This window comes from Orussus abietinus, unplaced genomic scaffold (assembly GCF_000612105.2).
Source record: "Orussus abietinus isolate OABI.00-Male unplaced genomic scaffold, Oabi_2.0 scaffold242, whole genome shotgun sequence".
Taxonomy (NCBI): domain Eukaryota; kingdom Metazoa; phylum Arthropoda; class Insecta; order Hymenoptera; family Orussidae; genus Orussus; species Orussus abietinus.
Genome location: NW_019394394.1, coordinates 88,555 through 112,552, shown reverse-complemented (window position 1 = coordinate 112,552; position 23,998 = coordinate 88,555). Strand labels below are relative to the sequence as shown.

The window sequence follows — 23,998 nt, the reverse complement described above, 5'->3', positions numbered from 1 at the left end:
CTTTTAAAATCGTTACGCGAGCGAGCGCCTCTCGGACCGCGGCCAGAAAGCGAGAGAAAGAAAGAGAGACTACCCGAAACAAGAACAATTTGGTTTTAGAGTAAAGCGCGTCCACCATTTTATACTTTGTTGTATGGGGCCAGAGAGACTCCCCTTTGGCTGCTTGCTTTTTTGCGATGCGCCCTTCGGGCTTTTCCGAATGCGCGGTCTTCTATTTTGGGTAAATTTTAAGCTCGGACCTCGTTTAAAAAGAGTATTCGCGAATACAGGTATACACACATATACATAAATATATGTGTACTAATTAACGCCATTATCCTGCAAGTTGCCGCGGAATAACGACAGGGTGAAATTCCAACGGCGATGCACATGGGCTGAATTTTTCTTTCTATGATATGGATACGAGGAATGTTAAGGACCTACGCGTAGTAGTTATGTACCAAGGGCGAAGTGTAACCGTTTGTCGTCCGCGCGCGATGAATGCGACAATTGTCGAACGAGGTAAAGTCGAGTACCGAGAGACGGTGGATTTCGCACAAGGTGCATGCAACGTTTTTCCTATGCTCTCCATTGATGACTAGATGTTGCAACTTATTACGTTACCATTCTTACTTCGTCCAGTTAATTGATTTTTAAATCATGAATGAGGCTATGAATGAAATTTAATAGTAGTCGATCAAGTCGGCATGCTACGAGTCCTTTTCGTGCCAGGGTGGAAACGACGTCTTTGCGCACGTATTTCAGGGTTTAAAGTAGCCACATTGCGCCCGGCGTAGGGAAAAACATTGTCACGACCGTAAATAATCTTTCGTACCAAATTGGAACGATTAGAAGCGTTCGTTATCGAAGTAACAATTGATGATTATCGATCACAATTGTGACGGCCACACGTCAGGGGGGCCATTTGGTTTACACCTGCACGAGACTCGTTTAGGAAAGACATTTCTTTCAACTGCAACTGACTTTCCCGATTGGCAAAAAGACCTACCAAAAGAGGCTTTACGGGTTTCCGCATGCGGAACATATATATATATATGTCGCCTGCCACGTGTCCGGTTCTCGCGACCGACGAGTAGTGCTCGACGCGTTACTTCTTAGTTGGTTCGGACCCCACGTAATAAGTTACTCTCTCATTGGACGTTAACCTACTCGTCCGTTGCGTGGGCAGTGAGTATTTAATAGGAAGGAATAGGTAATAGGACCGAGCGAGCCCGACCAGACACGCCTCCTTTCGCGCCCTCTTATTTCTTACCACCGTTTCCTCATTGTTGCCACTTTTCTCCCTCGTTTTTCAAATCCGCGTTTCTGCTGTCAGTCACTTGGTAATTCGCCGCTCGGATGATTGCGTTGCCTCTTGCGCAGTGAATGTGTAAATTTGGAGTTAGTTAATCCGCGTCCACGCCTTCAATTATACCTGGTTGATGGTAAACGGGGATATGTCAATTGCTAACGAAATTCATTGCTGCATGGAGGTAGAGCGTCTTAACTGTAGGAGTTAAAGGAATTCTCTTTTCTTTTTTTTTTTTTTTCATTAGGTTTATCAATGGTACACGTGGACATAAATTGATAACGAAATTCTTTGGTGTTTGGAGGTAGGAAGGAGGTTTGGAGGAACTGCAGGGATGAAAGGAACTTTTGTTCATATGAAAACAGTGTAATTTTTCTGTATCTCTTTCTTTATTCCTTTTCTTGCGGCGTAGTTTACGGAAAGACATCCTTTTTCGTTTTCGTAAATGGATTTTCTGGTCCAAGAGATTACTTTTTATTGAAAAGCCCTGTCTTCGCACACGCGGAGTCTTTTCGAGTGAATGTCTCACCTGTCTCACCTCCACCTTTTCAACCCTCCCCGTTCGGTTCTACGGCCAACCCCCTCACGTTTGTATTTCCCAGGACACAACCCTCCGTTCTTTCAGCGATTTCTTTTTCTTTCTTTTTTTTTTTTTCAGTGTTTCTATTAGCGGTTTATATTTCGAGCAGATGTTTGCGCTATACAATGGTGCTCTCGAGTCCTTGCCTGTTACAGTCTTACACGCCATTGTCGCAGCTAAGATATAAAAGATTGGGATAGTCTCGAAGGCTCGTATATCCGCGTACAGAGAGGGAAAGAGAGGCGTAATCTTGTTTTCGAACCTACCCTCGAGCTTTATGGCAACACGTTCGTTTCTTAGCTGTGAAAAGGAATAAAGGAATCAACTAAAAGCTGAAAGGTACAATAGAGAACTAGGCCAATGATCGGCCCCCCATAAAAGAGGTATCAAGTTGTATGACGTTCTTATTTGGAGTTTTGATGTGCAACGAACTTGTTACATTATCTGAAATAAAATCTCCCTTTGTGCCAGAATTACCTGACGGGATCGGATAAGAGAAAAGAAAAATATAAATAGGCATATTTACTTTCCGAATTGTTGGACTTGTCAAAAATGATTATGTTTTACGTACAATTGTAAGGACATTTAATTTTTTTTACAAGATCACTCGTCATAACTATCGGGTCCTCATTATCGAATTCTCTTTCTCGGGGCATAATTGTAATTTGCAGCGATCATGAAACCTCTGGGAACAATTAGTGGCGTCGAAGGGCAATTTCGAGTTATTAAGCAGACCTTGAAATTTAGCGTCAGGGTATGGAGTACCAGGAAGAGCATCACGTCAGTTCTTAAACTCGAATTCGTCGACAACCTGCGAACGTATAAACTGCGGCGATCATAAATCCAATAATAACCCGGCACCGAGAGTCGAGGGTCCAGGGGTCGTATAATCCTGAAATTCACGGAGGGCCCGTTAAAAGAGAGAATCATGTTTTGCGAGAAAAATCCCGGCAGGCAACGCAGTGCTCTTAAAAAATTGCTCCTCTTAAAAAACTTCCGCGGGACAATCGTGGTAGAATGCGAGATTTACAATGAAAATATGGCTCGTGGCTTTTTATGTGGTGCACACGTGGTGCGTGTACTGCACTTACGCGTTTCTGTAATCAGGTCCGAGTCGGAACTCGACGTGTATGTTGGTGCATTATTTCGCAACATCCTGCAGTTACCGGTAATTGGTCAACTCGAAATATGGCTACCTAAATACGGCTGCGTGCTAATTTCAGGTGTACTCGGGAACGCGTATGCCGACGATTTTATTCTATACCCTTGTGTCCGTTCTGTGCAACCAGACATGCTTCCTGTCGCATTGTCGGCGACAGACCTCCCAATCGAATGATGCCTCATAAGTACAATATGCCCACCGTGCAAGTAGTTTCCGGTCCAAGCGCGAAGGTTGGATATAAAAAACATACCGTACTCCGCGAGAAAGTAGTGAAATAGGCGCCAGTCCCTAAAAGAGATATGATATATAATTACAGACAGAAGGAACAACGTTAAATATCATTACTTTACAAACTGTGGGTGCACATCACATCCTTTTTAGGGACTGGCGTCTATTTCACAGCTCGGATAGTTAAGTTTAATACTATTATTTCTGTGTAGATTTCATTAAACCATGTCTCCACTTGTCGCGAATCGAATCAATTTTCGGTGATAATTCCTCATATTGTCGGGTGATTCTCCTCGTATTCACAATTGTTCAATTTTTTAAAAATATATCTCAGTTTTTATTCTCAGAATCTGTCTTTCTGGCGTAGTTTCTGGCGTCGTAGCGCGGAACTGCTCATTGAAACTTCGCTGGAGATGAGGTAAAAGGAATAAAGTATCGTTTAATGTCCGTGCAATCAAGATTATAAACAAGCGCAAAATGTTCTCGGGCAATCTACGATAAAAGGGAGCCGAGCAATGACAATTTTGACGAAGCAAGTTGATGAAAATACAGCGGGGCGAGCACTTTTTTGACTCTCGTGCGAAGCCGAGGGGAAAGTTAGCCTTTTGTAAGACTTCGCTTTCCTTACAGTAGTTATGTGTATCGTAAAGCTCTTTCCGGGATTTCGATAGTATTACCTCGATAGGTAGCTCCACCCTCCGCGACGTTCTCGTAATCGCGAGAAATAAATCCGAGAGAAGGTTAACGCGATCGAAAGTCCGAATTAACCGATGACCTAGGTCATGGTCAGGACCATGGGGAAGACGAAGGTCGCCTTGTCTCCTAAAAGGCAGTTTCGTGGAAACGTGGCCATCGGCGTTACCGACCGAGCGGGGTGCCGTCGAAAGGGCTGCATACGCTCGGGGGAGGCCTCGGGCGAATTCCCATTAATTATATATGATTATGCGTAATCGGCCGCCATATGTTTTCGTCTTTAAGGGGGGTTCACAGCCCCTTGGGGCTTCGACGGGGACCCTCGCCGCGGGTTCTGACGTTTTTAGCGCATGAAAACGAGCGAAACGGTTTCAGGGAGAAAAAGATCGAGAGGAAGAGAGACGGATCTCTTAACGCAGTGGTTCTTAACCTGGGGGTAATTACCTTCGAGTGGTAATTTTCGAAGGTCCCAGGGTGTACCGGGTTGGCTCCGTCCTCTTAAACATAGGCTCGTATTACAGTAGTGAATTTTGGTTAGACTTTCTTCTAAATCCTGTTTTTTTTTTCTTCTCCATGAACTGGGATTAATTTAAGGGAGGAAGAGAGAGGGATCTCTTAATGCCATGGTGTTTAATCCGGGGGTAATTATCACTGGGTGGTAATATCGAAAGTTTCAGGACTTAATAAGATGGCTTTACCCTTTTAAGAATTGATCTATAATAAACCGCATTGAACATTTAGATACCAAATGTTTGTTATGTACTAGTTTTCATTTTCGAGATAATTCTGCCCAGTTTTTTGTTTTTATAGATATAATTTTGTTGAGCCATGAATTATTTATGCTATTTCGACCTAGTTGTATTGTTGGTGCCAACACAATGGTGTGTCATGGTTGCATAACGGCTTGATCTTACTTGTCATGTGAACGGTTTGAACTCAATTCACTTTCCGTCTAGTCAATTGATAGGGCAGTGAAATATTGTTGTTACTAGTTACATAAATCTAACCCGTCATCGGTCGTTCATTGTCAACGTTTAATTGATTCACGGCGAACAGTCTGTTACTATAATGAGGTATAATTATGAGAGTGATGCATCGCAGGGAGAAATCCTTTCCTGATGTGAAATTCAGGCTGCACGGGTTTAATTTAAATTTAATTGCAATCCATTACAACCGGTGATGGGGACGTAGAAAGTGCAGTCCATTTTTTTTTCACACATTTAAGAGAAGGATCATTTAGTTTTCATTGGGTAGCTATAGGGGTGTGGTGCCAAAAAGGAGAAGAACCGCTGGTTTAACGGGACCACATGGAAACCTGCGGACCAACCATAATGCTCTCGCACAAGGCCATCCAGAATAGTCGCGATTATCTCGATATTTAAGGTCTCACAGCCAACCAGATAGCTCAAGGCGATCGTGACGATGCGAGATCGAGATTCTTCGGGGATTTTTCTTTCGTCTGGTTTTTGCTCCCGAACACGTCGGCGAGATAATTTTGCTATCGATGGGTCACTCCGAAGCATGCGAAAGACGATTGTGGGAAGCATTTTTAGGCCTCTTATACAGGGTGTTTGAGCCAAATCAACCGATGTTAGGTGAATTATTCCTATCCATGAAACATTACACGACAAATCTTGTGCAATTTCTTTTAATATAGGGTCAAGATGACACGCACGAAGTTGTACCGTGAGGTGTTGAATTTATTTGGCGAGTTCGTTTCTTTATTTAGTTGGGTAGTAAGTGTTTAGGCATAATTTAAATGCTAAATCCTTGAGTTTTGATCAACCAATTCCGAGACGTAATGCACGCCGTGTAACACCGCTTTTTCGTTTTGATTGCATCAAATATTGCACCAAGTCACGTGAAATATTAAAGTAATTTGACATATTTAGCCAACATATTTGGTTTATTCTCTGAAATACTCTCTAAAACCGACAAAACGATTAAACCGAAATACTTTAGCCGATTGACATAAACGACTTTGGTCAACTATAGCTCAATGAAATTCGGTTGACATAACGAAAACATTTTCTGAAATGTTGTAGTCAATTAAACGATTTCGTTCAATGAGTCGATGATTCTGACAGATTGTATCGGAGCTAAGAAGTTTCTTCAGCAATTATACTTAGCCGGAAGTAACTAATTTCGTTTAGAACGCAAGTTCTTCGTTCATTGCAGCTTCGCAAAACACATTATCGATGTCACGTGAGATAAGTTGAAGATACTCTGTTATGAAAGGTCAGCATTTTTGAAAATGATTATAAATGATTAACAATATAGACCGTACAGAACAGATTGTTATGAATATGTAATTTGGTTTATCGATTAACCGGTCTCGGCGTTTCATTGTGCCGAAGATGTTCCACGGAACAACAATCGAAGAGGGCTATCAGGGTAAAATATACTCGATTCGCAGGGCAACGCCAGTTTCGATCGTGTGTCGAGTCGATCGATCGCACGTAGTTTCCGCCCACGAGGTGAATCACGAGGGACACGATAACCATCCGATTCGCACAATGTATATCATATCGGTCATCAGGGACTCGATCATTACACGGCCGTATTATTCCCCGATCTTCCCGCAATGATCACGGGCCATCGGCGATATCCGTGCCAGCCTGCTCGCAGAACCACCGGCTTCATTCCGAACGGACCAATTTCTTATTCTCGCCTACCTGGACCACCACTGAGAAAAATTTATTGTTCCCTCGGAATGTGAATACCACCCATGGTGTCAGCGATCCCGGGAAGAGAGGCAAAACGCGGCGATTCCGCTCGCCTCGCGTTTAATAAAGTTGCGATCGCGTTGACAACGTGTTTAACGTTATTTCAATCTTTTTCTGGCAGGCGAAAGTCACCGTTAGCTCGATTAAAATATTTCTTCCCAAACGAGTTATCTCGTCGCTCTGAAATGGTTTCTCGGGTGTGTATCTGCGTTCTTTAAATCCGTAGGAAATTCCCTGCATAGCCTCTAAGGAATAGAAATTGGAATGAGAATGAACAGTAGGGAGGAATTAGTGTCATTGGCAAGGCCTCTTGAATGGGGTCAATTTTTAACCCCCCTTAAGATATGATCTTTTTTTCAATTTCATCAAGCGAGGGCTCGCTTTCGACACTTTGTTCCCGAAGGCTCGAACTTACGCCGGATCCTTCTCGTTATTCGCGAGATCTTCGACCTGATATGCACACTTGCGTTTACAGGGTTACAAAAAAGTGTCCGATTTCCTAACCATAACTCGACTCCTCGACCCTATTAATTCTCCTGCTAGAACTTCATCGAGGTTGAATCTCGGGAAGGGAGTTTCTCGCACTGGCGACGATCTCTCTTAGACTGGAAATGACCTTAACCTGATTCAGCGCGTCGTTAATTTTAATTTCTTCCCAACCAAGGGTTCCGACCTAACCGTCGAGCATGAAGCGTTTACACGTGCGTATCTAAACAAGAGATAAATCGCGGATTGGAAAAAAGAAAGAATATTATGGGTAGGCCAAACATTATAATAATTCAAATTTACGCCTTGTGAGAGGTAACAATACCGCATTTTTATTCCAGTTATATTGGATTTACCTTAATTTAATTTCTTCCCAACCAAAGGGTTCCGAACTAACCGTCGAGCATGAAGCTTTTACACATGCGTATCTAAACAAGAGATAAATGGCGGATTAGAAAAAAGAAAAAATGTCATGGGTAGGCCAAACATTATAATAATTCAAATTTACATCTTGTGAGAGGTAACAATACCGCATTTTTATTCCAGTTGTATTGGATTTACCTTAATTCTTTTGTCGACAGGCGACTCTTCTGATTCAGATATCGATGCAAACATTTTCCAGGACTCCAATATGAATACGAAAATAGCATATACCTTTGGATGGTTTTTGTCATAGCATCGCGTTCAACGGTTAGTTCCCCCTAGGTTTCAATGTTTTACAGAAATTATGTTAAATACGACACCTAAGTACTAATAACTAACATTATCGTGAAACGTTGGTTCTTCTAAACCGCGGTTAAATATCTTAAGGTGTCGAGGCACATCGAGGAGCTCTATGGCGACAACAAGGTGACATCTCCGGTAAAATAAGTCTCGGCCAGTGGAGCGTGTATAGAGGTAAGAAGCACCGATTCTGAAATTTAACTCCTCCTCGTTTCAGTGTGAAGAGCTGCGATGAGTTTGCCTTTACCGTATGTTAAAAGGTAAACAACGCATAACCTGATAGCTACGACAAAAGAATACGATTTCCTGGGAAAGAGATCATTGCACTCGTCATCTTTGATCTATTCTATCTTGATGATCCTTAAGGTGAAGTGAACACGTCGAGAAACTTGTTCGACGTCGGTAAAACAGGTTTTTCTAAATACTTGCCGTCGTTCGTTTTTGCGTTGATAGGCGTGTTGAGTTATATTGAGTATCGTGCTAAATGATATACTCCATCTGTCGTTTCCGTACAATAATTATAAAGAAGTAAAACTTCAGAAATCCCCTGGATTCATGGTTTCCAAGGTCCTAGTTGACTTCGGAGGAAACGAAGCCGTTATTTAAAGGGGTGCGAGAAGCTCCCGATAAAGAGCGATTTGGCCAGCAGAGGAAAGAAAGGGGTAGAAGCGCAGGATTCCGAAATTCGAGCCCCCCTCGGAGAGCTCCGGCCCACCGAGAGTCGCGCCCGCGAGATATAGACGTAGCGGGTTGGCAGGGAGGGCCGCGAGCTCGCAGGTAACTCAAAAGTAAAGCAAAGCGAGGCGAAAAGCGCACCGGAGGTAACGAGAGGGAGCGAGACGAGGCTCGAGGGCGAGAGAGAGGAAACGGTGGCGATCGGGAGAGAGAGAGCAAAGGGAGCGAGCCGGGAGTGCGAGAGAGAACGAGGGACGGAGAAACGGAGGTAGCGGAGATGAGAGCGGCCGCGGGAGCGAGAGGGAGCGAGAAGGAGCGAGGCGGCCCGCGGGGGGTGCGAGAGAGACCGCGCGACGCCGGCCAGGAGAGGTCGGATCGTAGAGGTAACATCGTAGAGGCTGGGACCTGATCCCAAAGGTAGGAGAGCTCTTGGCCTGGGGAGACCAGTCCATCGCGGGCCCTCCTCTCGTCCGAACGCGGCGCTACCTTCCTGCCCGCTCGTTCAAATCCCCATGCGACGAGTCCGGCTTGATCCTAGCCCAAAGCCCGCCGCCGGGGAACGCACCCGGTGGACGCCTCCTCGTGCCACTGGCGGTCGAGGGGTGCTCAGGGTGCCCCGGTGCTAAGGGGCCTTCGGATGGTCGACGTCTCGTGAGACCGAAATTTAAAGGCTACGCGACAGTTCGAGTGAGGTACCGGAGGAATCGGTATTCCCTGCTTCCCGAATCAGGTGGAAGTTGGGATGCCTTAATCCAAAGAAAGGGGGTCGTTTTTCGGAGGGTTGGAGGTGGAACGGGCAAGTGCCTCGCGGTTGATAACGAGCGGGGGTAGGACGGAATCTAAAAGCCAAGTGATATCGCGATATCGGTGGGTGGAGGGTGTTTAACGTGCTCGCTTGGATCTCTGAACCGATATCAGGAAGCTGGAGGGGTGATCGAGTGGATGTCCAACCTTCTGATTGTAAAATTAATCAGGACGGGGGTTGTCGTGCCAAGGGGTGATTTCCGATTAGCAGGTGGTGCAGGAAAGCATCCTGCGAGTGTTAACGAGCGATGGGGATGGGGAGGACTTGGGGGCGGTCTTTTGACGGCGCGGAACTGTTGTGACCTGAATTATGATCTGAGAACTTTGGAATAAATTACGAGAAAGATTCGGTGGAAAAACTTGATTAGTGCCGGGGTCTACTTTTTGTGCCGATTGAATGGCTCTAGAGGAACTTTCTGCTTCCTCTGGCTATTGAGGCTATCATCATCGATCCAAAAATCCTCCGAAGTGGGTTGATGGGGGGCGTTGACTCTATAATTTTGCAAACTGTCAGACATTGTCAGTTTTGTCAGTCAGCTTTTAACGAAGACCTTTAAGTGTTGATTTGTGACTTCGGAGTTGAGAGTCAAAGACCGGATGCAATTTCCAAATGGAACTCGAACAAGAAATCGCGTAAAATAACCCACTGATAGTTCCACTTTTTCGTGGCTCTCTAGTAAACCAAAAGAAGCTTCTAGAGTTTAATATTGTAGAGGGACGAAATACCCCGATCTCTAAGAAAGCGAAAGTGTCGATACCCCCAGCCTCGGCACGGACCAAACGTTAAAACACCCTGCCTTGGACCAAGAATAAATTGATCCGATCTTCAGAAAAGGGTTCCGGAGAAAACGTCTCCTGTTCGAAGAAGACATCGACACTTCTCGGAAAGTTCCCCCAGAATCGTGCGGGTTATTCCCGGAAACTTCAACGAGTGGTCGAGCATACGCGAAAAGGGGAAGTTCGGGGTGGCCAAAGCGCGGAAGGAGGCGCAAAGGAGGCTCCCATCCTGATGGTGATTTCCCTGAAGTGGAGGAGGAACCGAGGTTCCCACCCCGAGGGGAGCCTGGTGCTTTAGTGGAGGAGGTAAAAGGAGGGGACTTGGCGGAGAAATGGAGGAGCTTTTTTCACGGTGGTGAGAGCCGATCGCCGGCCGGATCGATAGTTATCACTTAGACATGGACGAGGGGGTCGAGTCCGATGAGAACGCTTCGAGGTGGCGGATGACGGGATTAAGGTCGTTCCGTGATTGAGGATCGGGAGAAGTCGTGAACTCGAGGATGAAGTCCAGCGGCAGGACTATACCCTGGTAGGGATTCCCCGAAGGGACTCGCTCGAGAGCATGCATTTGAAGTTTTATTCGTTGACCGAGAAGTTTGAAGTTTTATTCGTGGATCATCGAGGCCCTTAACGATATCGTGGATTGGTCGTATTCGATGGGTCCTCGATCAGCCAAAGTTGGACCGGGCTGATCGATTGGGTCCTTTGAAGTTACTTTAAAACGCCTTAACGATGTAGTCGACTTTTTGCCCGCTAACCAAGGGAGAATCCATGACGGGTTTCGGACACTTAGGAGGCTTTAATGCCTCGCAGTCGACGAAAGTGTTAATTCTCTTAATGATGTCGTTAAGGATCCTCGAATCCGCGAGGTGACTTTCACGAATCGCCTAAATTACGATTGAGAGATCGACGGCGATAGGGATTCGTTCGGCAGAGGTTGGACGGTCGTCGAATCGGTTGACCTGGAAGAAGTTCGCGTTTGACTCATGGTAGAATGAATAAAAATATTGCTAGTGAACGAATACGTGGTCTTCGAGGTGTAGATCTTTTTTTTTGTGCCGATGGTTGGAGGCACCGAACGAGATTCGAAATCGATCACCGTGAGATGAGATCTAATCTTGAGAGGAACTAATTTTAAATATTCGGGATTACTTTCGAGGAATTCTTGGACAAATTTTAAGGCTAATCGCAGTAGGTGGTCCAATTAGGGATCTTGCGAAGAAGTAAGAATTTAATGAGCTCGGGGTCTTATTAATTAATTGAATTCGTCTTTAATTGAAAGGTAGCAACTCTCTAGGTTTTTTTTTTCCACCGGGAGAGAAGAAACGCTTAAGATTTCGCATACCTAATTTGATTGCTAATCATTTCAAGAGCTTTGACTAAATCAGCAAATATCATCTATTATTGATATTACAATTTGGTACCCTGTGTATCTACCTTTTAAATTAGATCCTTATTATTTTCTAAGTTCAATTAGTACACGGAATTGAAATCGTGATACGAGTAAATTAACACTAGACAGGATTGTCAGTTTTTGGATCGATTACGTTACAAATTGCTTTACATATAACGTTACATTTATCCTTAGATGACGATTTCGTTAAAGAGAAACTTTTTCTCTAGTTTCCTTGAATTAAAATGCAATGATATCACTTAAGAACTATTTTCTTCAGTTCAGATACTCACGTATCAAAGTTTCGGGCAACTTTTTTCTTTTCATCTGCTTTCCAAGAACAGCGAGAAATTAAAGTGTTTAATTTCGCCTGGTAACAAACGTCCGTTTCGAAACCTATAAGGAACCCTTTTTGACAAGTCCTCGAAGAGTGCCGACATTTAATCCACTCCGTTCGTTGAACCGCCTTCCTAGATCACCGTGAATTCGAAATATCCGCAATCGGAGATGGAATCGATATTCCGAGAAACGTTCCAAAGGAAACAGAGTCCATGAATTCAGCGAAATACCGCGAGGGGCTGATCGCTCGGTCGCTCGTTTAATTCCCCGAGCGTATCAACATTCCGCGATCTGTTCTGGCGTATTGCCATAAATTATGTGGATCGATAGAGACGGCATTCTGTTATCTTTTTCATTAGTTCCCATTCGCTAATGGGCTAAACCGAGCCGTATACCTTACAGGTGCTCGTCGGCGTCGCCGGTATCCACTCATTAGGATAGGCGATTCGATACCTTCTGGATAATCGTGTCCCTTGATTTAGGTGAACTTTCTACCAGTTTCCCGATGTCTTACCAAAGGTTAAGAAATCATCTTTTAATTATCGATGCAGGTATTGACGAGCGAGGTTTCCTGTATAAATCGGAATTTCTTAAGATTGAAGCCTCGGACTTTGAAAGGCATTCCAAAGAAGTGGTAGGAGCTCGTCCCATGAACTCAGAACTTTGAAAACATTTTCAAAAAGGGATATCGGACTTGACATTTTTTTTCTTCGCGACGATATGCGACCGTTAGAAGACAATTCGTGTCGTGAGTAGGTAAAACTGTTTGATTGCCGTCCAACAAAGTAGAATCATTTATGTTTATCAAGGATTTCGTTTGTAACATAATCTCTATCGTCTCGATCTCGAAGGGGTCAGCATAAATTCAAGCCTTATTTATGAAGATTCGAAATTTACTTTTCACTTTCCAAGTTTATCAATATCTCGGTTCTTCACTATTTTTTTAATGTCCACGCTTGGAAATTGTAACCAAGACGTGCATATCTAGCTCAGGTGGCTCGTTTACTCATTAAGGAAATTGTCATTTGACAGGCTGTGTACTATACGGAAAAGGAATAGTGAGAAACTGGAACCCGTGGAAATTCACGAGGTGAAAAGTTGTTTTCGAACGTTCTTACACTAAACCTATTGACAATCAATAGCCTCATTTCTAATACCATTTAAAAATGGTTATTTGGCTGGCCGTGGTAGGTTTAGCGTTAAACTGGAGGATGCTGAAATCATCGCCAATGATCCTTAACCCAGGTCGTCTGTACTTTCTAAGGTACCCGGCCTTGTCCAAGGTTCAAGAAACTGAAACATCTCCCAAAGGACGAGTCGTCGAACGAGACTTGCACATCGACATGTCATCCTCGTTTCCAGAAGTAATCGTGAAAACTATAGGACGAAGAGTTCTTCGTCGATCAGCTGATCTTACGACCGGCCGCAGCGGCGAAAGGACTTGTTAATTAAATCGTGTTCCCGAAACACCGACGACGTCGCGAACGACGAAACGATCGGGTTCGATCGCGACCGATGATCGTCGTTGAGAAACTTTGGATGAAATCAGTGATCAAGGTGATTGTGATGTAAGAGATGCGTCGTGGTGACATCGCGGTGACCGCGATAGCCCTCCTGATACTCGGGCAGATCCAGGGACCCCGGCAAACCAGGTGAGAGAAACTCGATCGATCGATTGATCTATTATCGATCATCTTGGCCGCGCCGATGACACGTCGCGATATCGCCTCTCAAAGCTGACTAAAAGACCGGATCTGTTGGGGGGCTCGGAATAGAGATGTCGAGAACAGATAGTCACAGTTGTTGTAGGAGGGAGGGAAACATTGCTAACTCTGAAAATGACGCATTGATTTGGATGTACTTTTTGAGACAAGATTATTTAAGGGTTTAGTACTCTGTAAAATTTAAGGAAAATATAAATAATGCTGCACGGAATAGAGATGTCGAGAACGAATAGTCACAGTCGTTGTAGAAGCGAGGGAAACATCGTTGACTCTGAAAAGGACGCATTGACTTGGATGTACTTTTTGATACGAGATCATTTAAGGGGTTAGTCCCTGTCAATTTTAAAGAAAATATAAATAATGCTGCAACTTGAAACGGAGGGCCTGATTTATGAATATTATTATAGCAGATTAACAGGAAGACAACCGAAATCGGAATAAAATTATTGTGTTACCAAATTTGAAAAGTACATTTTCCTTCATACAACATTTTTCAAAACGGTGTGCAAGTTTTCTCGAGCCGAAATTATCCAATGACGGTAAATAATATATAGTTACAGATGACATTAGATCGCGCTAACGGACGCTTTTTTAAATGTTACTATTATTTTGTCAAATACAAAGAATTAAGTGACCATTTTTTGTCGAAAGCGAAAACTAATTATGACATAGTTTGTTTCTCCGTCAATATGTAAGAAATTTGGAAACGGCTACATCAATGCTTAAAAATATTGTACAATTATCGATAGAATTTTTTCCCTTCCGTTTTAGTTACTGCTATATAGATAGTGCAAGAGTGCACACCAGTTAATCGTCTATAAAGTATGAAGAGTACTATGAATTTACCGCACCGCCATATTACCTATATTTCCATTATTATAACCTATTTTGATAGTTAATAACATGCTTAACAAAAATTGTCAAACAGCAAGGCAATATAATTTTTACTTCTTGTCAATCTGCGAGGAAAGAGCAGACATTTTTTAGTTAATTCCTTAAATTAAGTGTCATAAGTCACGTCGACAGCGAAGTTTGGCCGATTCGTGGAGCCTCTTCGAGGAGTTCTTCCGTAAAGGGTAGTCCATTGATTTCTTGACTCGGCGAAGGTGCGCGTCCCGAGTGGAGTAAAGCTTTGTAATTCGAGTCGAGTCTGGCCTATAACCTAAGTCTCGCGTTTTGGCACTGGCCGAAAAAGAATGGCCGGCTACCGAAACCCGAGAAGAAGGAGAACGAAAAGAGGAGCAGTCGTCGGTCGTAGGATGTAGCGACACTCGTCCACCGTGGACATTCTGTGACACCACTTGTTGCTGGTCCCTCTCTCTCTCTCTCTAAACCTCTCTTCCTTTGCGTCTCCCTCTTTCTGCCCACTAACGAGTGCCACGGCCCGACTTGATAGCGGATTATGCGACAGGTTCGCCGGTTCGCCGTTTATCCTCCTTTCTCCGGGGAGCCATCGTTATCTTTTGTCTTCTCTCTTTTTTGTTCTTCGCCAACTGAAATCTCCCTTGCGCACACCTTTACAGAAATGCTCATTTTTATCTATCGATTTCGAGACGGCGAGAGAAACCGAAATGAAGTCACTGATAACCGAAATCTGAGAAGAAAGGAGAGGAGAAACGTTCGGACGTGGAGTTTTTCTCTCTCGTACTTTGTTTTAACGGCTCGCCAACGAGTGGCACAACTTTATTTGACAGTTGACTGCGCGACAGGTTCACCAAGTGCCGTTTATGGTGCTTTTTGCAGATACTCATCAGCATCTTTCATCCTTTCTGCGTTCCTTTATTTTTCATCGGCTCGGATTTCGGCTCGTATTCGAGCTTATATACAGACGTTTCGTAAAAGTGCTTTTACTTTTCGGTTTTGAGATATTGATAGTATGGTCGTGTCTTTTGTGTGCGAGGTCGTGAAAGCGCATTGTGCTTATGTATTTTATCATGAAATATATTGCCCCCCCTCCATATATTAAAGAAACATAGTAGAATTATTCATCGTTCTTACCTGATATCTCGGGATGAATCGAGGCAAATTAATGCTGCATAAAATTAAACTTATTGTTAGCATGTTGGAATATTTCTTAAAATGATGTGAAATACTGCATTTTTGTGAGTCTTCTGATTTCGATCGTAAGAGCATACATATTTAATCAACGACATTAAAAAATGAAAATTGTTCCACTCCGTTATCATTTATTCTCTATTTTGTCATTTATGACATATCTGCTGAGCATTTCCTTATTGATATCAAACTACTTTCAGTGGGTAAATTATTTTACTTTCTCGATCATATTGACTATAAATGTACGTATTCCTATAAGTATTCGCACTTGCACAAGGTTTTGTATTTTGCATAGATATTTGCACTACATGTGCAGGTGCAAATTAGTCCACCGGGACGATTAAATTTCCCAGCTTTGCGAAGTAAAGTCGTTGCCAGGAGTGACAAACTTACCGAAAGCAAGGCGACCCTCGCCTTATATATTGCTAAATATATTTATGAAGCGACATTTACGAATGCGACCCAAGATACGCGCCTACTTGCATAATGGGACCGTTGCATTAGTCCGGATACTTTTTATACTTGCGCACTTTTTACCCTTAAGCTTCGAAGCGAGCTCCTCCAGAATCCTGAAGCAGTCACCTATATCTGACATAAATACATTCGAGCTCATTTGCTAGTCTCATCATTTAGAACTTTATCACGGAGACCTGCATGATGTTTGATTATGCAGGTAATGTTCGTAAATGATTTACGTCCTATCATGCGAACAGGAATCTTAAGGGTAATTTTTACTGCTGTTTTTGCACAGTCATCAAGAGAACATCCTTTTCCTTATAACTAATTTTCTGAAAAATTAATTACGTTACAAGCTTTCTTTTCATCTTTATTTAATACCATAACGTATGCACATAATTCACGTTTAGTTTGTTAACGTGTAATTAATTTTACCGTTTCATGCATGACTGCATAACTTTTGCATAACTGTTTACATAACTTGTATAACTTTTTACATAACCTAAAATAGTTGATTCAAGGGTTTTAACATTAAAAACAACTTCCGGTTGGAAATATTGTATCACAGCGTAGTTGGGTTAATCGTACCAGTACCGATATGAAAATTAGTGTATCAATGTCCGAAAGAAATGGACTTCGACATAATTTTAATCGTTAAAAGCAGATGGGAGAAAAAGATAGGCATAATTCTTTTCCGAAGAAGCACTTCACTGTTAGTCCATGTCAGTTTGAATCTACATCAATAGCAAGAACGAAAGATTTTAATAAACAATATGTTTTTTGCAATATAATATGATATACGTAATCAATTCTTTTTTCTTGAAGTTACTTAAATATTCAAAATTTGTTTCGATCCCCTTACTTATGTGTGGTGCTAATTATCCGACCAGTTTTTAATAGGAAGGTGCAATAGTACAATTTCCCATCTACACTGTTTAAACCATACCATTCTACTGGATATTTTATTTTATTGTAAGTGGCATTTGTGTACTTGTGTGTACATTGCATTCCGAAATTCACAGATAAGTGAAATAAGAGTTCATTCGTTAAAATCCTCCGCTAATGGCAGTTCTATTAGCATTTTTGTAAACCCGATACAATTTACCCAACTTTATCCGAACAGGTGATTTTTATTTGGAACGCAATATCGTTCTCGGTGGTATTTTTACGATGATTTCACCCTTCGGTACTTTTGACCATGAACTACAACCCCGTCTTTGGAGCCGAAGGTGGCTCCTGGCTTCGGGAGGGATCGTCGTCAATCTCTGCAACTGACGAGCATTGTTAAGGACTCATCCCGACAGACATTTCTGACGTTACCGCATCGGTTAACGTCGGCACGTGCTCACGGAGCGTCACACCTTGTCAAAATCGAATAGCCGAGGGCCCCCTGGAAGTGCTTGCACAACTTATGGCCACTATTTACTATTGCGTTACGACTCCTCTTTATTTCCACCGTGAGGGACCTCTCTTAGGCGTTCCACGGTGCCAGGATCACTTCCACCGAAGCGTTGCCGTTATTTAGCGGGAAACAAGCGAATTGCGACCTTTTATTTTTCCGCTCGTAAACCGCCTGGCATGCGTTGAATTATTATTAGAGTGGATTCTTATTCATTCTCGATACGCCTGTAATGAAAAAGTTGATTGACCGGAAGGAACTAGGTTTCTATTGAAAGGGAATATAGCGGCTTTGAATGTCGAATAAGAATGCACCAATTAAGGTGATGTGAAAGTGGTGTCGAGGAAGTTTTGTTCATGGAACTTTTCTCTCGGCTGGATTTACTGGATTTTAAACTTTACAATTTGAATATGGAGACTATAAAGAAGGTCCTGGAACTCATGAAATTTCAATTATTTTTAAATTTGTTCGCAGGTATTTTTAAAATTTCTTATAAAACATGAAATTTCATCAGGGTTAGGACCTTCCTTATAGCGCCCATATTCACTGTACTGTCATGCGTTGAATTATTATTAGAGTGGATTCTTATTCATTCTCGATACGCCTGTAATGAAAAAGTTGATTGACCGGAAGGAACTAGGTTTCTATTGAAAGGGAATATAGCGGCTTTGAATGTCGAATAAGAATGCACCAATTAAGGTGATGTGAAAGTGGTGTCGAGGAAGTTTTGTTCATGGAACTTTTCTCTCGGCTGGATTTACTGGATTTTAAACTTTACAATTTGAATATGGAGACTATAAAGAAGGTCCTGGAACTCATGAAATTTCAATTATTTTTAAATTTGTTCGCCGGTATTTTTAAAATTTCTTATAAAACATGAAATTTCATCAGGGTTAGGACCTTCCTTATAGCGCCCATATTCACTTTGTTATGTTTGAAACGATTTAGCACACCCAGTTCGGAGATAAGTGACATGAACGATTGACTCTTCAGATGCCACTTTTATATCCCCTTAACGTCGATGGATGGTTATAGAGAGGCAAAGATTATATACATTATGGAGAGTTTATGTGATGAACTTTACATTGTCCTCTGGTCTTTTCCGGAAGAAAATGTTTTTTTTAATGTACTGACAGGTTAGCGAAGGATAGATTGGATATCTTTCAGTCCTTCGTATGATTCGCAATGTTTGACGTCAAACGATTTTTAATGTGAATTTTCAATGAGACATCGCACGTGAGAAACCTTTTATAACACCTTCGATTAATTCAGGCGATGTAAGTACTAGTGATTGCTGCCCACATTTTGTCAGATTCTGTCAGGTGACATGTTCTGAATTAAATATCGCACTCAAGGTAACGCGGAGGTGCGCAGTAATCCTTCATCCTTTTTACGTTATCACGCTCTATTTGTTTTGGCGTAAAGAAAAATAAACTGCGATGTGTTTTATCGAGAAAAATCGGGAAAATCAGACCGAAGTTAATCGTCCGAGAATTATTCGTAAGATTAGCTTCTTTAAAGCGACTCGCAATTAACGTTTACCGTTGTCATGAAATTAATTTATACCGTACAAAGTGATTAGACCGTTAACATCTAAAAATATTATTACGAAGAATCTCTTAATAGCGTTTAGGAGTAATTGAGAAAGCCTCATGATCTGAAGGGTGAAAGCGAGCCAGCCCGAGGAACCAGGCACCGCCATTTTATCAGAGATTTCCAGTAGAGCTGTAAGGTGGGAATTAGTTTAATAAAATTACAGGAATTGACCCGGACATCGCTTTTCCGAGCGATCGAGGAAATCTGCAAATCTCCAATCCGTAATGGCAACGATCCATTCGTTCCCAAGGCTGGTTCGCTTTCACCCTTTACATCAGCTGCGCTTTCTCCATTTTGGATCTCAAGTCTTCCCAATCGCAGTCTTCGAGGAGAACTTATCAGACCGAATTTACAGCCCGAATGAGCGGCCCCATCGAGGGCCGACCAATCGAAAGACACGATTATCGAGCATGGTATGGCAGGGGCAAGGTAGTATCGTAGCGATAAAGTAGCGAGAAAGCCCGCTTCGAGGAGCGAACCAATTTGCAATCAATTCGCACACTCGCGAGTTCGTCTTGCGAGATTTTATACTTATTGGTTATCTTATGAAATGTGCCTTTATGTTGCACTTATGTTACACTTATGTTGCACAACCCGTCGACGACATCGTCACAAATGGTCGCAGTCAGAAGTGACGGCAGCATTAATTAGTGGCCATTTTGGTCCCGATTGGAATCGGCGGGAAGTTAATTTAAAATGTCGATCGCTTAACCTATAAACGTGAATGGTACTTTTCTTTAAGCCTGTAAAGTTTTGAAGTATCGATCGGCTTATCAAAACCAGCGCCAGACAAGTAGCATTTTATCGTTTCTCGTTTTGTTAATGGATAATGTAATAAGAACGTTGTCGTTATTGCGTTCGCCGGAACAACGAGAACAGCGCGCGAAAACCTAATTCTCGTGGGCAAATTATTGTCATTAACCGTAAGTAGATTTAATGGCGAGAAAATGAGACGAGGATGCACCGACCTGTTACATCGCGATGTTACGAGTCACCGGTAGTGACTGATTAGCGACGCGCGACCGCCGCCATTTTGGTTGCGCTTTGAACAGAGTTGAGCGTCGAGAAATCGTTAGGTATTACTTACAGTTCGTTATTTATTTAACGAAATCTCTATATGACAGAGCTACTAGTTTCCTTCCCGAATTAGACGGTAAAAACCATTCAAAACCGGCGTTTAACTGCTCCGTACGCGAACTTAACGGTTAATTTAATTGCACAATTCGTAGCAATCACCAAAATATCTCAGCAACGTTATTTTTTTATTGTAGTCTGCAATTCACATATCTAACCCTTGATAAGAAGTAGGTCTTAAAATTGTACATTCGTATGAAACAACTGTTTCCCTAATAAGCAAATTCACTCAGCACATGCATGCAGGTGTACCTAGACCTCGTATCCGTATCATTAGGTACATTGAAATTATTTAAAAGCGCCAACTAGCAATCCTGAACTACCATATACGCGGAGAAAACCGAAAGAATCTCGACCAAGGGTACCTGGATGATCTCAAAAATTCGATATGCCAATCAAGTGCCAGGGACCCGGGAGAAGGGTGGTTATCACTACTTGGTATCGTCAGGTCGAACGTCGAGCGACACGCGCGCTGCTTAACGCGCCCTCCTCGGGGCCGTAAAAAAGTGGCGCGAGTTTTAAGATCGTCGCGGTATTTCGCCAATTATTCCCTTATCAGCGGCGGCTAATCTCGTTGTCGTGGGGGCTCGTTACGTGCGCTGCCTTAACGGTCGGCAGCGATTAGCTAATTGTCACGGTTAGCGGCGTCATCGGGTCCGGTATTTATCTAACACACTTCTGCGTTGCAAATCTAAACGAATCCGCTAAGGCCGACTCGCGCGGAGGCTTATCCCGGAGGAGAACTCGCGCGAGTAATGCCGCTGATACCACGGAACGCCCGATTGGCCGGAAAACGCCATAATCGGCTTCGGTTAGATGCGATTGGAAACGAAACTCCGCCTCTGGATTGACCGCCTATTGACGCCCAAGTCCGTTATCCTACGCGCGTAATAAGACTATTCTTGGGTTCGTTAGGGACCAACCTGAAGAATTTATCCTCTGATTACGCGCATACATCTGATTTGATGAAAAGTAATTTTAATTCCAATTGAATAAATTAAGATTTAAATTAGGCGTTATCGGTCACTGGAATGGTTCCTGCACGGTGTGCGCAGGAAAAGACTTCATAGTTATAACAAGAAATTTTACCTGTTGCAAGAATTGGGAACACTTAAAAATGGACCAGCAACATATTGTCCAGAAACGTGTTTGTTATATTGACAACGAAAAAACGATTACTTCCCTGGGGCAGCACAAATTCTATTCATAGTTGTAATTTTCTTTTTCGGCAACAACAAATTGTTGACCACAGTATTTTCTTTGGCTGATGCCAGAAATTTATTTACTAATTTACCAAGTATTTGTTCTAAAGACAGCTCTCCAATGGTTCCATCTACGATTCGATACAATTGCAAACATGTTCATTGTTGGGGCGAATATTCCCGCAGGAAGAGCAAAACTTTATCGGCATTGCTGTTCTTTGCTAAAAGTGCAAATGTCTTTTTTTTCCGCGTGGGGTTTAAAGAATTAACACAATTCGTTAATCAATTTTATCGCGAATTCACACGGTTGCTGTCACTCGTGAAGTTAACATATGTGTTCTTAACAATGGCATATCTCTCTCTCTCTCCCCCCATACAATGCCAGTCCAACCATTAAACAGGAAATAACATACACGTGACTCTGCTCGCTCTGATAATCAAGACACCTACTGATCGACTTTCCGGAAATCAAATAATACGCCTGAAAACCATAAAAGATCAAATCCCATCTTTTCCGATTGCTTAATAATACCAGTTTTACTAAGATAATTAATTGTTATACTAAGTTCGGTCAGATTCATTGTCACATGAATTCTTTTGTCTCTCGTTACTCTCGTATCGATAGCTTAACGTATTACAAAACTACCGTAGAGTTAATTAAACCGATTTAGCGAGAAACGGAATATATACAAATTTCAGTATTCCTTCACTGATGTCGCTCTAATGCGTAAATCATCACAAAAGGACCCTTCGATATCGCATGTGTATATTTCAATTCGGGCTCCATTTAAGTGGACGTTTATGCATCGACAGCGTTTTGTATCATATTGTTCTAGTCGATTGCAATTCTATCACTACGTTACGGGCTCTATCTCTGTTCAAAAAAGTGTAAGACATTTATCACGCGCTCTCGCGTCTATCGCGAAGAGATTTCACGAACTGGTTCCTTTCCTTCGCGCGATCTCGTTCTTCTTTTCTTTTCAAGAAGAGGAGTTTTCTTTTATTTTATTACGGCTTTTCTTTTCTTCTGGCATTCTCGGATCTTGTACGGGAAGGAGGAAAAAGTGGCCTAAAGGATGTCGGCTTTTCGAGCCGTGGATCCTTGCGAGAGCGTTCACGAGATCGGACGTTTCGCAGCCGCGATGAATCGTCCTCTCTGATCTCGTTTGACCGGATAACCTGATAGGTTTATCAGACGGTCAAGAGTCGCAAAGATGCGATCCACGATACTATAGGTTGTCGAGAGTTCCTTATCGTTCGGTGTCCGATCTTACAGCTCAGGGCCAAAAGTGGTTCTTGCCATTTCCGGCTTCTTAGCGCCTGAAATGGTTCTTAAAGTTCCTCGGATAAAATCAGTGACCTCAGAGGAGAAGGTGTTGATAAAAGTGTCAGTTGCATTTCTTACTTAATCATTTTCTTTTTCGAATGTCGATTCTTTTCTTCAATTAATACGTAAATAAAAATAAAAGTTATTTAAGATATCCTTGCGAGTTCAAGATTCTTTTACCATAAATGGTCCCTCTGCTTTCGAGTTCCGAAAGTCAAAGTTTGAAATATGCGATTGTAATAATTGCAATAAATTCTTTGCAAAACGTTCATTGGATGTTTTATTCAGATACGGTATACTACACTTATTGGTGTATTTAAAACACAGGCTTTATAATTGTACAAGTTGGTTTAAAAAAACTTCTAATAAAATGTCGTAAAACTTGAATCTCGTTAATGTATATTTGCAAACATCGCGTACCAATTTTAATCATTAGGTATATTAAATTTGTCATTGGCATAACTATGCTAACAATGTATGGAAATTACAAACATTTTTAGCCGCGTATAAACATTTGAAAAATGAAGGGAAATTACGATATTGGCAATTTTAATTAATTAAAAAGTCAGTTTTGAGCTCCCCTAAATCGACGGTAAAAGATCCCTTCATAGTTGGGACGTCAAGTCGTCGTTAGTCTACGTACCACGCGCAGCGTTTTCGTAATTGCTCGCGGTGACGTAATTGCGCAACGTGACAATGAAATTCCAGGATGACTGACTTTTGCGAGGTTTTCGATAACAATGGCGAACCATATTCTTGCCCCTCGGTCGACAGATAATGAGCGGAAGAGCGCTGTGGGTGACTAAGAGCCCGGATGTTCGCTCGAGACATTGAAGACAGTTTTATTAGCGACGAAGATTGAAAATTATAGATCTTTTCGAGGACGATCGATGGACGTCTTCCTTAATGGCCGGTGCCAATTATACCTACCTACGTGAAAGTAGGTACGTAGGTAAACGTTTCAAGTATAACGATCATTTCGAGGGTGATAAGCGAATGAGATACTATCAGGTACTTATTTATTCGCTATACACACACAATCTACATTAATTTCACACCTAGTGTTTCTATTACGTAAGTTATTTACATTGTACAAGTATATATCTCTACCTTAGAAGTTATCCATAACAGTTCCACTTAGTTTCATTTTTTTCCTAAAAGAAAAAACTTGCATTACATCACGATGATTTTCGGACACTCATCGAAATGTAACCCCTTATGTCCAGCTTTT

General features: G+C 42.3%; 1 protein-coding gene across 1 annotated transcript in view; it reads left to right on the top strand.

The window, feature by feature from the left end:
- Positions 1–13,276: 13,276 nt before the first annotated feature.
- The window catches only part of LOC105703079 (protein Wnt-7b), a 94,180-nt gene continuing 83,458 nt past the window's right edge, over positions 13,277–23,998 (top strand). Inside the window, exon 1 of the mRNA XM_012431171.2 lies at positions 13,277–13,526. Coding sequence (XP_012286594.1) covers positions 13,450–13,526 — 77 coding nt within the window. The 5' untranslated portion in view covers positions 13,277–13,449. The remainder of the gene's footprint in view (positions 13,527–23,998) is intronic.